The sequence below is a fragment of the Magnolia sinica genome, chromosome 16, assembly GCF_029962835.1.
Source record: "Magnolia sinica isolate HGM2019 chromosome 16, MsV1, whole genome shotgun sequence".
Taxonomy (NCBI): Eukaryota; Viridiplantae; Streptophyta; class Magnoliopsida; order Magnoliales; family Magnoliaceae; genus Magnolia; species Magnolia sinica.
This window is the reverse complement of record NC_080588.1, coordinates 69,024,626-69,037,612: the sequence shown is the minus strand read 5'-3', so window position 1 is coordinate 69,037,612 and position 12,987 is coordinate 69,024,626. Positions and strand designations below refer to the sequence as shown.

General features: G+C 42.0%; 1 protein-coding gene across 1 annotated transcript; it reads left to right on the top strand.

The window, feature by feature from the left end:
* Positions 1-2,483: 2,483 nt before the first annotated feature.
* LOC131228584 (serpin-ZX) lies at positions 2,484-12,240 on the top strand. The gene is made up of 2 exons (XM_058224340.1): positions 2,484-3,041; positions 11,290-12,240. Exons 1-2 carry the CDS (start codon positions 2,652-2,654, stop codon positions 12,073-12,075), a joined length of 1,176 nt encoding a protein of 391 aa, XP_058080323.1. The 5' UTR covers positions 2,484-2,651; the 3' UTR covers positions 12,076-12,240.
* The last annotated feature ends 747 nt before the right edge of the window (positions 12,241-12,987 follow it).

Sequence of the window (12,987 nt, the reverse complement as noted above, 5' to 3'; positions counted from 1 at the left end):
TACACCTTCAAAGGTTCCGATCATCCGTACGCCCGTGATGGCATAGTAGTCCGCGGACTACACAGTCAGACCTCTTGGTTGTCCCGAGCTCGCACAGGCCCGTGATGTATGGATTTTATCCACACCGTCCATCCATTTTTCCATATCATTTAATGACATAAGAACAAAAATGAACCAGATGCAAGGCTCAAGTGGATCACACTGTGGTGAATGAATGCCTACCATTGAAACTTCCTGGGCCCACAGAAGTCTTGGATCAAGCTGATATTTGTTTTTTCACTTCATCGGGTCTATGTGAACTTATGAACAGGTTGGATGGCAAATAAACATCATAGTGGGCCCTGATACTTGCTTTGGTGTAGTCCAGATTTACCTACTTTTTAGGATTATGCAAATGGATGGACGGTATGGATTAAACTCATACATTATAATATGCCGTGCTCAGATGGGACATGTAGGGGTGGTATCCTATTCGGGTCCACAAAACTCAGGATAACCTGAACCGTGCCTGTTTAGTAGGGCCGTCAACGGGCGAAGCCTGGGCCGGAGTTGGTCTTGCCCCGTTTTGAACTGTTTTAGGCCGGGCCATGAGGCTGGCCCTATTCAAAATTATGAATTTTGCAGGCCTGGGCCCAGCCCATTAACCCCCGACTGTTGAGATATGTAGGGCGTGACCTTCGCCGAGCAGCAGCCACAACAAAGAGATGTGTTACACATTACGTGTTGGGGCCTTCACTGGTGCGGTGATGTGGTAATGCAGGGATGAACATGATGAGATCGAGCCCTGTCTTTCTCAGAGGATAACTACTCCGAAATCATGGATCTTGTTTGGACTCCTCACAAATATACTTCAAATCTAGGAGGGAAAATAAGAATAAAAATAACATTAAGAAAATTCAAAAATTCACTGGTGAATAAATAAATAAGTTTACACCCCTTTAAATATGGATACTAAGCCATGGAAAGAAGTTTCGGAATTAAACTACAACTAAAACTCTCAAAAATCGTGACTTTTTATTTGCTATTTATAGATGGTCGTTGCTCCTGCTATTGTGCATGGTTTATTAAAATTAGTGAGTATCCTATTTGGCTTAACCATGATGTTTACTTAACCATTCCAAGTGCTTTTCATGTTGGGCACAGCTCCTGAAGCACAATGGAAGAAGAGTTATACTGAAACTAAAATATGCTATAAATAATATTAAAAAAAAAAAAAAAAAAAATTAAAATAGGAATTTGATTGTCAATGTATTTTGCTAATTCAACATGAGGAACCCGGTACGTGGCTAAACTAGCCCGTCCTATCCCAAAACCATATATGGTACATCCCTCATTCCGATTTACAAGATATGTCCATTTTTTAAGCTCGGACGGCCTATATTACCTTCACTTCCAATCGGGCCTTTTCTAATCCATCTTGTCCACAACTCACTCTACATCATGTGATAGCATGGTGAGCTTCGATTGGTGGAGCCCTCCCACCAACCAATCTCACCACATCACCACACCACCGTTGAGGATAGTGATCCAATGTTGCCGCGGTTGTCTCTGGATCCACTCAAGTAGGTGAATTCCTAAGTGTGGGGCATACCATGATGTATGTTCCTTACATCCTTACTGATCATCTATTTTGTCTTCTCATTTTTGGAATATAATCCTAAAAATGAAGTAGATCCATATCTTAAGTGAGCCATACCACAGGAAACCATCATAATTGAATTCCCACCCTTAAAAACTTCAAGAGTGTCGTCATAATATTTATTTTCCATCCAATCTTTAAATAAGGACACAAAGAGCTGAAATCGAAAGACCATACAAACATCAACTTAATCCAAAACTTTTGTCACCTAAGAGGAAGTTTTTAATAATCAATTACCACTATTTCCAATATTATAGTCCCACTTGATATTTGGATCTGCTTTACTTTTAGAATCATGCCCTAAGATAACTTTTCAAAACAGATGGACGGCGTCGATATAAGGCGCATACATTACTGTGGCCCCACGGTCAGGGATCCCACCCACCAAAGTGGACCCCAATCCGATCGACCTCCGTGTGAAAGGTACTTAGCTCATTTGTTAGCCGTAAAACCGACATTAGAGTATTTTTCAATAAATCCCCACGTGGCACTCAGTTAGCGGGGAGTTACACTAGCGTTTTCATCCCCCCCATTGATACTCGGGTAGTGTATGATGTTCGATGCAAAGGCACTCAGAAATTGTACACGTGGCATATATTAACTTAACTTAAACCGACTAACTTGTGAAAGCTCTTATAATTAAGTCACAGGCCCAAAATCATATTGATTGGACATTTCGACTGTCTTAAACCTCGATACTTGTTTGTTGAAACAGGACCGTTGGATATTTTATATTTTAACCATTCAGTAAATGTCCACCAATTGGACGGTCAGGTAACCAAATTTATGTAGTTTTGGTTCGCGATACATCTAAATTGGGAACACCAGATTCCAATTTCTAAGTTAGTTCTGAGTGCCCGCGTATCATCCATACGCCAGAGTAACGAAGCTTTTCTCTTTCTCGTTTCTGTCGGTCCACCGCATCCGATTCACTTTCATAACAGCGTATGCTCTTTCCTCTCTGCTGCCTCTTCAACCTTCGCTGCACGAATCCCGACGCAAACGTGGAAAAATGGATCTTCGGAAATCTATCTGCAATCAGACCGACTTCTCTCTTCAGCTGGCGAAACACATCCTGTCCAAGCAATCCAACGGTTCAAACCTCGTCTTCTCCCCGTCGTCGATCCATGTCGTCCTGAGCCTGATCGCTGCAGGGTCTAAGGGCCAGACCCTGGATCAGATGGTCTCGTTCCTGAGATCGGAAAGCAAGGATGACCTCAACACCCTATCCTCCCAGCTCATCTCCCTCATCTTCGCCGACGGGGCCCACAGTGGTGGGCCACAGCTGTCTTTCGTGAACGGCGTTTGGGTCGAGAAATCTCTGTCTCTGAAGCCTTCGTTCAAAGATACCGTCGAGAAGGGTTACAGAGCAGATGCCCAGCAAGTAGATTTTCAAGCCCAGGTGAGATTTTTTTCTGTGTAATTTCATTTCATTGCGTGATTTTGGGGGATTTTTTGGTATTATAGCCCTTAAATTGTATTAAATTCAGAGATATGATCCAATCACTAATTAGACCTGAAATTCAGTTGTTGCTGGCATGGCAATGGATTTAGGACTCGGCGACTCAGTCCGCCTCGTCCAGTCTCAAGCAAGGATCAGCGACTAGTCCAACTCGGATGGGAATCGTCCGAGTCGACTCAAACCCGGTGGAGTCCAATCCGGTTTAACACCTAGAGTCGGGATTTAGAATGGAGGCTGAGTCACCCTGACTTGGCTGAGTCTTGGTTCGACTTGGGTCCAGCATCTGGAGAAGTCGGTCTGAGTCGCCAAGTCTTAAATACATTGTCTTGAGTCGAGTTGTGACTCATCCAAGTCGTCAATCCATGTGCCCGAGTTGGCATTGTATTTACTGAGCCCAAAATTTTAGGTCTAGGTGTGGCCCACCACAAATGGACATGGGTTTGGTCCCTTTATCTCTGGCCCTTGTTCATTTGTATTGTTAGGCCTAAATCAGGCTAAGGGCTTATCTACGGGCCTGACAATAGGCCCGACACTGGCCCACTAGACATGCTGTTACTGCCTAACATGGATCCCACATTTGCCATCTATCTCCTTAATGAGATTATTAGAATTACCTAATCTTGGACACTAGGGGATAAAAATAGAAATAATTTCTAATAAATGTGAAATAAATTGATTGATGATAGTTTTAAAAAAAAAAAAAAAACGAATTTACAATCCTTTAAATAATAAGCTCAAACCTAGGACCGAGTTTTAGACTCAAACTCCCTAAAAAGATGACTTACTATAAATAGTAAACTTATTATTTATAGATGGTCACTATTCCTACTAGACTTTATGGTTTTCGGCCAAAAATAGTAAGTGTCCAATTTAGCCTAACCACGTTGTTCTCCTAACTTTTCTAAGCCCTTTTTGATGTTGGGCACATAGTAAAAACGAAATTAAAAGGCACTTTTGACCGTCAATCTGATGGGATCTCGCAAATCCGATGTGAGCATGATGCAGGACATGAAAATTAAATATAATATGCAAGATTTCAGGCTTAAGATCATGTTAGTTCGGAAACAATTACACAAATTCCATATCCCACATGAAAGTCCAAACATTCAAATAAGGGGAATCTATACGGGTCTAGGCCTACACATGATAGGCTGGATCAATAAAAATAATGAACCAAACGATACTAAAAAATAAGAAATGATCATCCACACATGCATAGTAATCAGTCTCTAATCCAAAGGATTCCCCAATTTCAAATCAAGGAACCCTAAGGTGAGAAAAGGGGCATAAAATTGGAGATTTGAGTAATTTAGGGTTAGGTTTAGGAATTTTGGGTGAAAGCAGAGTGAAAGAGAAGAGAGAGACGAACCAGATAAGTACCGCACGCATGGACAATAGCAATGGCTCAGACGCACATGCGTGTGATCTCGGCCGCACGTGTGTGGGGCCCACTATTTAGAAAAAGGTTACCTTGGCCTTGATCGGCCAGTGATGGACTCCAAAACCCCCAAATCTTACCTCGATCCGATGTACAGTTTATGCGTGGTGCTCCGCTGAAGTTTCATCTCTCCTGTAGGGTCAGATTTTGAAATTTTGTTGTGGGGAGGAGAATTGCTGTAATAGATGATTGATTCAAAGTGTAGATGATGGGGTAAGATGAGTGTGGGGCCTACTATTTAGAAAAAGGTTACCTTGGCCTTGATCTGCCAGTGTTGGACTCCAAAACCCCCAAATCTTAGCTCGATCCGATGCACGGTTTATGCGTGGTGCTCCGCCGAAGTTTCATCCCTCCTGTAGGGCCAGATTCTGAAATTCTGCTGTGGGGAGGAGAATTGCTGCAATAGATAATTGATTCAAAGTGTAGATGATGGGATGAAATGAGAAGAATGGATGGTAGAATATGGGTAGTAGAGATGGCGATGGATGGGAGCGAATCGGGATAGATGTGGCTTCGCACCATGGTAGTTAACCATTCAATAAAGGGAGGGCTTCACACCCAATTAAGCTTTATAACTCAGGGAGTAGGAAAACGCAGAATTTTTATTAATTTTCAATAAATGAAAAAAGTTATAAGGGGTGCCTATTTATAAGAAAACCCTATATCCCAAAACTTGCGCCATGTGCGCAACTTATTACTTGGCGATGAAGTAAACTAAAATAAAAATCAAATAAAGAAATATAAAACGTTCACGATGTTCTAAATAATAACAATAAAAAAAACCTAAAATATGAAATCAATCCGACAAGTGGCTCACGATCATGAGATCCTATGATGGGCTTTTCTTGATTATTGGACCCACTTTTTTTTGAACTAAAACTTGTCTTCTAGCTAGGAGGCCCTCCCTGAATGTCGTCATCGAGCCAAATCGATGGTGGGGTCCTCCTTCTGCGTACGTACGTGCGTAGGGTGGTGGTATGCGTGTGCATGTGCGTATGATGTCCCCATCAATTCTCCATGGCTGCGAAGATTTCGCCACTAGCAAAATAAAACTCTTAAACAAATGCAGTATGTCAGAATCAAGTCTCTGAAGCTCCTCCTCAGTGAGTCACATGCTGTCTGAAGCTGGGCGTGACTTTCATTTAACCAAGTACTTCTGAAACCCGCCGTCCGACGTGAATATCATCTGATGGTCTAGAATATCCTATATTTTCTCTTTAGGTGTGGGAAGGGTAGGTATGTGAGGTAGAGGCTGAGAAAATGGATCGGGAAGGGTAGGTATGAGACATAGTAGCTGTGAAGATGGGTCAGGACAAGTAGGTATGAGAGGTAGAGGCTGAAAAAATGGGTTGGGATGGGTAGGTATGGGAGGTGGAGGTTGGAAAAATGGGTCGGAAGGGGTAGGTATGGGACGTAGTAGCTAGGAAAATGGGTCGGGACGGATAGGTATGGGAGGTAGAGGCTGTAAAAATGAGTTGGGAGGGGGCCATGGATCAAAGAAAATGTTTGATGAATTAGGATGGTTAGGCGAAAGGCTGGACAATGCATCAATGACCTATTGAAATGCAATTAAATCCTCCACATTGAATGTGGAACTAATTTCCATGGAGGGTGGAAGATTTTGTCGCATACGCATTGAGACTGTTTCGTTTTATAATTTTGACAAGTCCAATGCTACACGCGTGTAACTTACGAATGGACCCCGGATAATACTGCTCGGGCCTAATGTGGACTATCACAGAGTCCCTTACATTGAATTCCTTGAAATATTTATACTGGTCTGTAAAAAATTTGTAATGTTCATTACTAGTAGTGATCTTCTGCCTGATTTCTTGATGTCATGAATGAATGTGATGCACAAAAGACTCTGCAGGCTCTAACGGCATATAGGACAGTGACATAGGGACAAGATCAATAGGTTTCTCGGGTTTATAACCAGTAACGACTTCATAAGGACTGAGACCTGTGGACCTATCGACAGAACTATTAAACGGAAAGTCAGCTGTAAGTATTATGGTGTCCCATGTTCTGGTGTGCTCTATATCCCTCTTAGAGGGAAACTCATCCGGTATATCATCAAGAAAGATATCATGAAACTCATCCACTACCGGAATGGCCTCAGTAGGTAACTCTACATTAGCCTCTGGTGCACTCTCTCTAGCCACGAGGCCGCACATGTTGTACCCCTCAAAATTATGGTCTTGATGTCCCTCATGGGGTGAGGGTACGGGTGCACGCCTATGACTGATTCATTGGCCACCTCTATTTATTGGTCCATCCTCCTGGCCACCTGCCTGAGATTAGCCATCTTTCCTAATGTGGAGTTTGTCTTGAGGGAGACCTCTATTTGGTCAAGGCATTGATATATTTCTTGTTCCAAACGCTTAACCCAAGACTCGATCTGTTGGGACAACTTGTCTAACAGTTGTTCCATGTTTAGCGTAGGGTGCTAGCCAAAACCATGACCTGTACGTGTTGGACATACAACTTGCAACTCCACCTAAGGACTTTCTACGACGACTATATGGGACTAAATGATCCTATGAGACTCTATATGAGGGAAACTACGCAGTGCTACTAAAATCCAACAATATATTTGTCAAAATAAAGGAATAACAGAAAGTTACAACAATGTAAATTGGTAACTTCCTGCTAACAGAAATTTCAGCAACTAATATCAGGGACTATAGACTCCTAAAAGCTACATATGATGAACCAAATGCATAATGGACTGAAAGTGAAACAAACTAATCCTAAACATGTAATGTATTCCCCTATAAGAACCCTAAGCTCTGATGCCAAATTTGATGCAGGACATGAAAATTAAATATAATATGCGAGATTTCAGGCTTAAGATCACGTTAGTTTAGAAGCAATTACACAAATTCCATATCCCACATGAAAGTCCAAACATTCAATTAAGGAGAATCTATACGGGTCCAGGCCTACATTTGATAGGGTTGGATCAATAAAAATTATGAACCAAACGATACTAAAAAATAAGAAATGATCATCCACACATGCATAGTAATTAGTCCCTAATCCAAGGGATTCCCCAATTTCAAATCAAGGAACCCTAGGGTGAGAAAAGGGGCATAAAATTGGAGATTTAAGTAATTTAGGGTTAGGTTTAGGAATTTTGGGTGAAAGAGGAGTGAAAGAGAGGAGAGAGACAAACCAGATAAGTACCGCACCCGTGGACAACAACAATGGCCCAGACACACATGCGTGTGATCTCGGTTGAACGTGTGTGGGGCCCACTATTTAGAAAAATGTTACCTTGGCCTTGATCGGCTAGTGATGGACTCCAAAACCCTCAAATCTTAGCTCGATCCGATGTACGGTTTGTGCGCGATGCTCCGCCGAAGTTTCATCCCTCCCGTAGGGCTGGATTCTGAAATTCTGCTGTGGGAAGGAGAATTGTTGCAATAGATAATTGATTCGAAGTATAGATGATGGGGTGAGATGAGAAGAATGGATGGTAGAATATGAGTAGTAGAGATGGCGATGGATGGGGGCGAATCGGGATAGATGTAGCTTCGCACCACGGTAGTTAACTCTTCGATAAGGGGAGGGCTTCGCATCCAATTAGGCTTTACAACTCAGGATTAGGAAAACGCAGAATTTTTATTAATCTTCAATGAATAAAAAAAAGTTATAAGGGGTGCCTATTTATAAGAAAACCCTATACCCCAAAACTTGTATCATGTGCGCAACCTATTACTTGGCGATGAAGTAAATTAAAATAAAAATCAAACAAAGAAATGTAAAGCGTTCATGATGTTCTAAATAATAACAATAAGCAAAACCTAAAATAAGAAATCAATCCGACGAGTGGGTCACGATCATGAGATCCCATGATGGGCTTTTCTTGACTATCGGCCCCACTTTTGTTGAACCAAAACTTGTCTTCTATCTAGGAGACCCTCCCTGGACGTCGTCATCGAGCCAGATCGATGGTGGGGTCCTCCTTCTGCGTACGTACGTGCGTAGGGGTGGTGGTGTACGTGCGCGTGTGCGCATGATGTCCCCATCAGGGTAACCCAGTGTAGTGGGGTTGGTTGGCTAAAGTAGCTTCTCCTACCCCAAAATCATATATGATACGTCGAAAAACTCATTCCGGTTTGCGAGATACAACTGTTTTAAGGTTTTGACATCATTTCCGCCTCCGATCGGGCCTTCTCTGGTCCATCTTTGCCATGCAAGTGTCTGCGACCCACTCTACATCATGTTCAGTTCTAAGAGCTCATTTTTCCGCTATTGCCACTCTAGATCTAGCGTTCTGTAGATGAATTGATTTATAACAATGAATAGATATTTTTCAATGGCTGTCATTCAACTCTAAAAATTGAAGGCGAGATTCATTATTAAAATGTGATTATCAGACAATAGCTTATTTATGGTAGTAAAGGGAATATGGACGGTTGATATCGTTGGACCATCTAAGCATGTGGGCCCCACTGGGTGGCTGGCAACACACACTGGATCCTGAGCTGCAACCAAGGCAAAACAACTGTAGTCCTAAAGGTTGATCCATGGATACATTCTATATTGTGATTTTATTTGGTAATGATGAAATTTTGTTGAAGAAGAAGCAAAAGAAAACAAAACACCCTGCGATATAAGTAGGCTGGAGTTCTTAACGGTTTGATGTGCAAGAAAGTCTCTGCTGCAAGAATTTCATGCATAAACTCCAATATAATAAGGTGGGATTCTTATTGATAGACCAAGTCTTTTTTTATGAAGCCAAACATGTATTTACTGGGAATAACTTAGAAAATCAAAAGAAGAAAACATGAATTTATGGGGAGCAATCATCTAATAAGAATTCTATTTTATTGATTTCTGTACAAATTTCTTTGGGCAGCCCAATTTAGCCCACCTTTGATCATGGTGAACCATTTCATAGGAAGGGCCCATCATGGATTGCTTATTGTCCCAAAAATCATACTGATTGGATGATCAGAACCATCTAGTTGAGGACCAATAAAAGGAATCATGTGACAAATTTTAGTCTTATTGTCCATTTAGTAAGCCCTTAATGGGATGTCTATGGTCATCCATCAAGGTGATTTTGCGGCCATATGAAAGCCTTGGTGGAATTCCACCTGGTAGCTATTTCATCTTCCAGTAGCATTTGCACTTGGACAGCCTCCACACTGGGCAGGTAGAGGGCTGGTGTTAGGCAGGCAGCCAGTTTGTCAAACTTTTGCCAAGCTACCATGAAAATGAATCCTGTAACCTGACGCCGAATAGCTGTGACAAGGCAATGACGGAACCTCCTAGCCACGTTACGTGGACAAAACTATGAGATTTTTGGGAATGGTCCATGCATGGTGGGACACTACAAAATAATGGTCCAGATCCCTGAAGCGTGGGTGGTCCCACTTGTCAGGATGGACAACCTGCGTATGTTGTGCAAATCCTTATGTGCACTCCCTGCAATTCCTGCACGTCTCTCTTCTTTTCCCCATAGCTTGTGGCTGTTGAAGAAAGTTAAAGAAGGAGAGTGAAAGAGCGGCAACCATTTCTACCAAAGAGTTGAATCCCTCCCATTGTGGGGACAAACCCTATGACGGCAGAGATCTTCCAAATCAGGCAGTTTTAATTTTTGAACCTTCATCACTCGGATTGTGGAAGCTTTCACTTCTAGTATCTCCATCTTCACCAATGACCAAAAGTCTTCTTGCAAAACATTTTTTTTCTACCCAACCACCCTCAATGGATTCTCCAAATCTTGAAATTCTCCTTGATGTTTCTCAATGTTAATTTCGTAAAGATGTCTTTTGAAGTTCTTTTTGGCAATGAGTCATCCTTGAAATCTTGATTGAAGATTGTTATATGAGAAGTTTTCCTTTGTCAAGATTCTCTCCATTACAAACTACATCAAACTCTGACTACTCTTGATGCATCACAAATTGGCATCAAACTATAATTTTTTCTAGGATGCATTCAGGGATTGTTTCACCACTCTGTTTCAGGGTACGTAAATGCAACTTCACCCTGATGAAAAGTCATAAATTTATGGAAGGAAAAAACCCAAGGATGAGATCTAACAAAAAAAAATGATCACATCATTGCAAGTTCTGCATGGAAGTATGTCCACTCAATGGCCATGATTATCTCACCACCATGACACCATTCGGGATTGGTTCTATGAACCTGGTATTGCCAATCTTTCCTATCCCTTCTCATCACCACAGTCCATTTCTGTGGTTGGCTTTACGGATCTTGTTTCGCCAATCATTCCTATCTAAGGCCCATTCCTTGGTGAACAAACATGCCTTCATATCCCTTTTCATGCCCTTAGAAAACGTGCAACTTCTGTTTCTATGAAGTTGACCACTGGAATGGCATTGTTATTTGCATCATTGATAATGGCCAATTTACGGAGGTCATAGTTTGTATTATGATCAAAACTTTTGCAATCTTCAGAGCTCACTTCCAACATTTGGCAGCGTGTCACCTACATGCGAGATCCAAAGCACTCTCCAGGTGTGATCCACCATGGTCAATTTCTCTTAGCTGTTCATTACTTCTATATATGTATGGCCCACATGAAGAGCAGATTGACCTAATAATTTAGAGAAGGAATCCATTCATTGGGTCCATCTTGTGAGCAGCTTGGATCGGACTCCAAAAAAAAAAAAACGCACTCTCAAGTGCACTTGGCATTCCTCATGTAGTTCTTTCCAGACTCATCTTGTCACTATGTTTCCCATGCTAATGCTGTTGGTGGTGGTCTTGAAGGCTGTTCAAGTGGCTAATGAAGTAAACTCATGGGCTGAAAACAAGACCAACGGCCTTATCAAAGAGCTGCTTCCTGCTGGATCCGTCGACGGTTCGACTAGGCTCATCCTTGCAAATGCACTCTATTTCAAAGGAGCCTGGAACGACAAATTTGATGCATCAAAAACCAAAGACTTCGATTTCCACCTCCTCGATGGAAGCTCTGTGCAGGTGCCGTTCATGACCAGCAAGAAGAAGCAGTTTGTCAGCTCCTATGATGGTTTCAAAGTCCTTACGCTTCCTTACAAGCAAGGCGAAGATAAGAGGCAGTTCTCAATGTATTTCTTTCTACCCGATGACAAAGATGGGCTGCGAAGCTTAGTAGAAAAGATGGGCTCCGATTCTGGATTCATAGACCGCCATCTCCCACTCCAAGAAGTCGAGGTGGGCCAGTTCCAGATCCCAAGGTTCAAGATCTCATTTGGGTTCGAAGCTTCCGGAGCTCTGAAGGAGTTAGGACTAGTATTGCCTTTCACAGGTGAAGGGGATTTGACGGAGATGGTGGATTCACCTGTGGGACAAAATCTCTTTGTTTCAAGCATTTACCACAAATCCTTCATCGAAGTAAATGAAGAAGGAACCGAAGCCACTGCTGCTTCCGCTGGTGTGATAAAGCTGAGGGGTTTGCGTATGGATGGGCCCATCGACTTCGTGGCGGACCATCCGTTTGCATTTCTGATCAGAGAAAATATGACTGGAGTGGTGCTGTTCATAGGGCATGTACTCAATCCTCTGCTGGCTGGTTAAGGTAAGCGCCCGTTTGAAATCAGAATCTTGGAATTATCCATGCTTTTGTGCAATTATTCTCCTGAGTATATATATGATCACACATGAAATATTATGATATGTAAACATGCTTTTTTCATCCTTTCTTTGAACCATCTCTTATGGATTGGTTGACTTGCTTCTTCATTTTGATGGCAAACCCTTGGATTGATAGTCGGTAACGAAACTGTGGGCTCCACTTGTAAAGACTTGCATATCTTCGAGTTGAAGATATCATAATAACATACCTCTTTGCAAACAATAAATGTGGAGGCTACTAACACAGTTATTTGATACTCTGGCAGCATGTGATGCTTGATACGCAGTCACTTTGAAATTGTACACGTGGTATACATCAACTTAAATTAAACCAGCTAAATTGTGGAACCCATTGTTGTCAAAATACAGTCTAAAAACCATATTGATTGCAAAATACCAACCTCTGATTCATGGATGCTTGATTGTTGATACCACACCATTTGATATGCTAACCCGTCATGGGCCACCCTTCACGTGTATCACGTCATGCCAACCTGAAGAGTTTGTGCATGGCCCTGCCAAGAAGATATGTATACACAAAAAAATCAGTATGGGGTCCATGCATACGTTGCATTGAACATGGATCCCTGTCATTCTTTTGCATAGGGGAGGCCTACCTGTTGAGTAGATCTTGGGTTATTCATCTTCATATTGGGCCACCTCAGGCACTGCTCATATGTCCCACACATTTGCTAGGTTGGCACATGTGCTGTTTGCGAGGGTGCACGTGAACAGTTTGGGCCTAGCAAACCTACATTTTCAGACATGCTGCTGAGCAAGAATGCTACCAATAACTTATTTAACTGTAGGTAAAGAAGCCTATGAAGTTTCAACATGACTTTATCTCTACTATAC

What these genes read in the sequence shown, in the direction of transcription:
- LOC131228584 (XM_058224340.1), top strand. Translation starts at nt 2,652, where the DNA reads ATGGATCTTCGGAAATCTATCTGCAATCAGACCGACTTCTCTCTTCAG. An exon ending in AAGTAGATTTTCAAGCCCAG is followed by an intron (nt 3,042 to 11,289) that starts GTGAGATTTTTT and finishes GTGGTCTTGAAG; the next exon opens with GCTGTTCAAGTGGCTAATGA.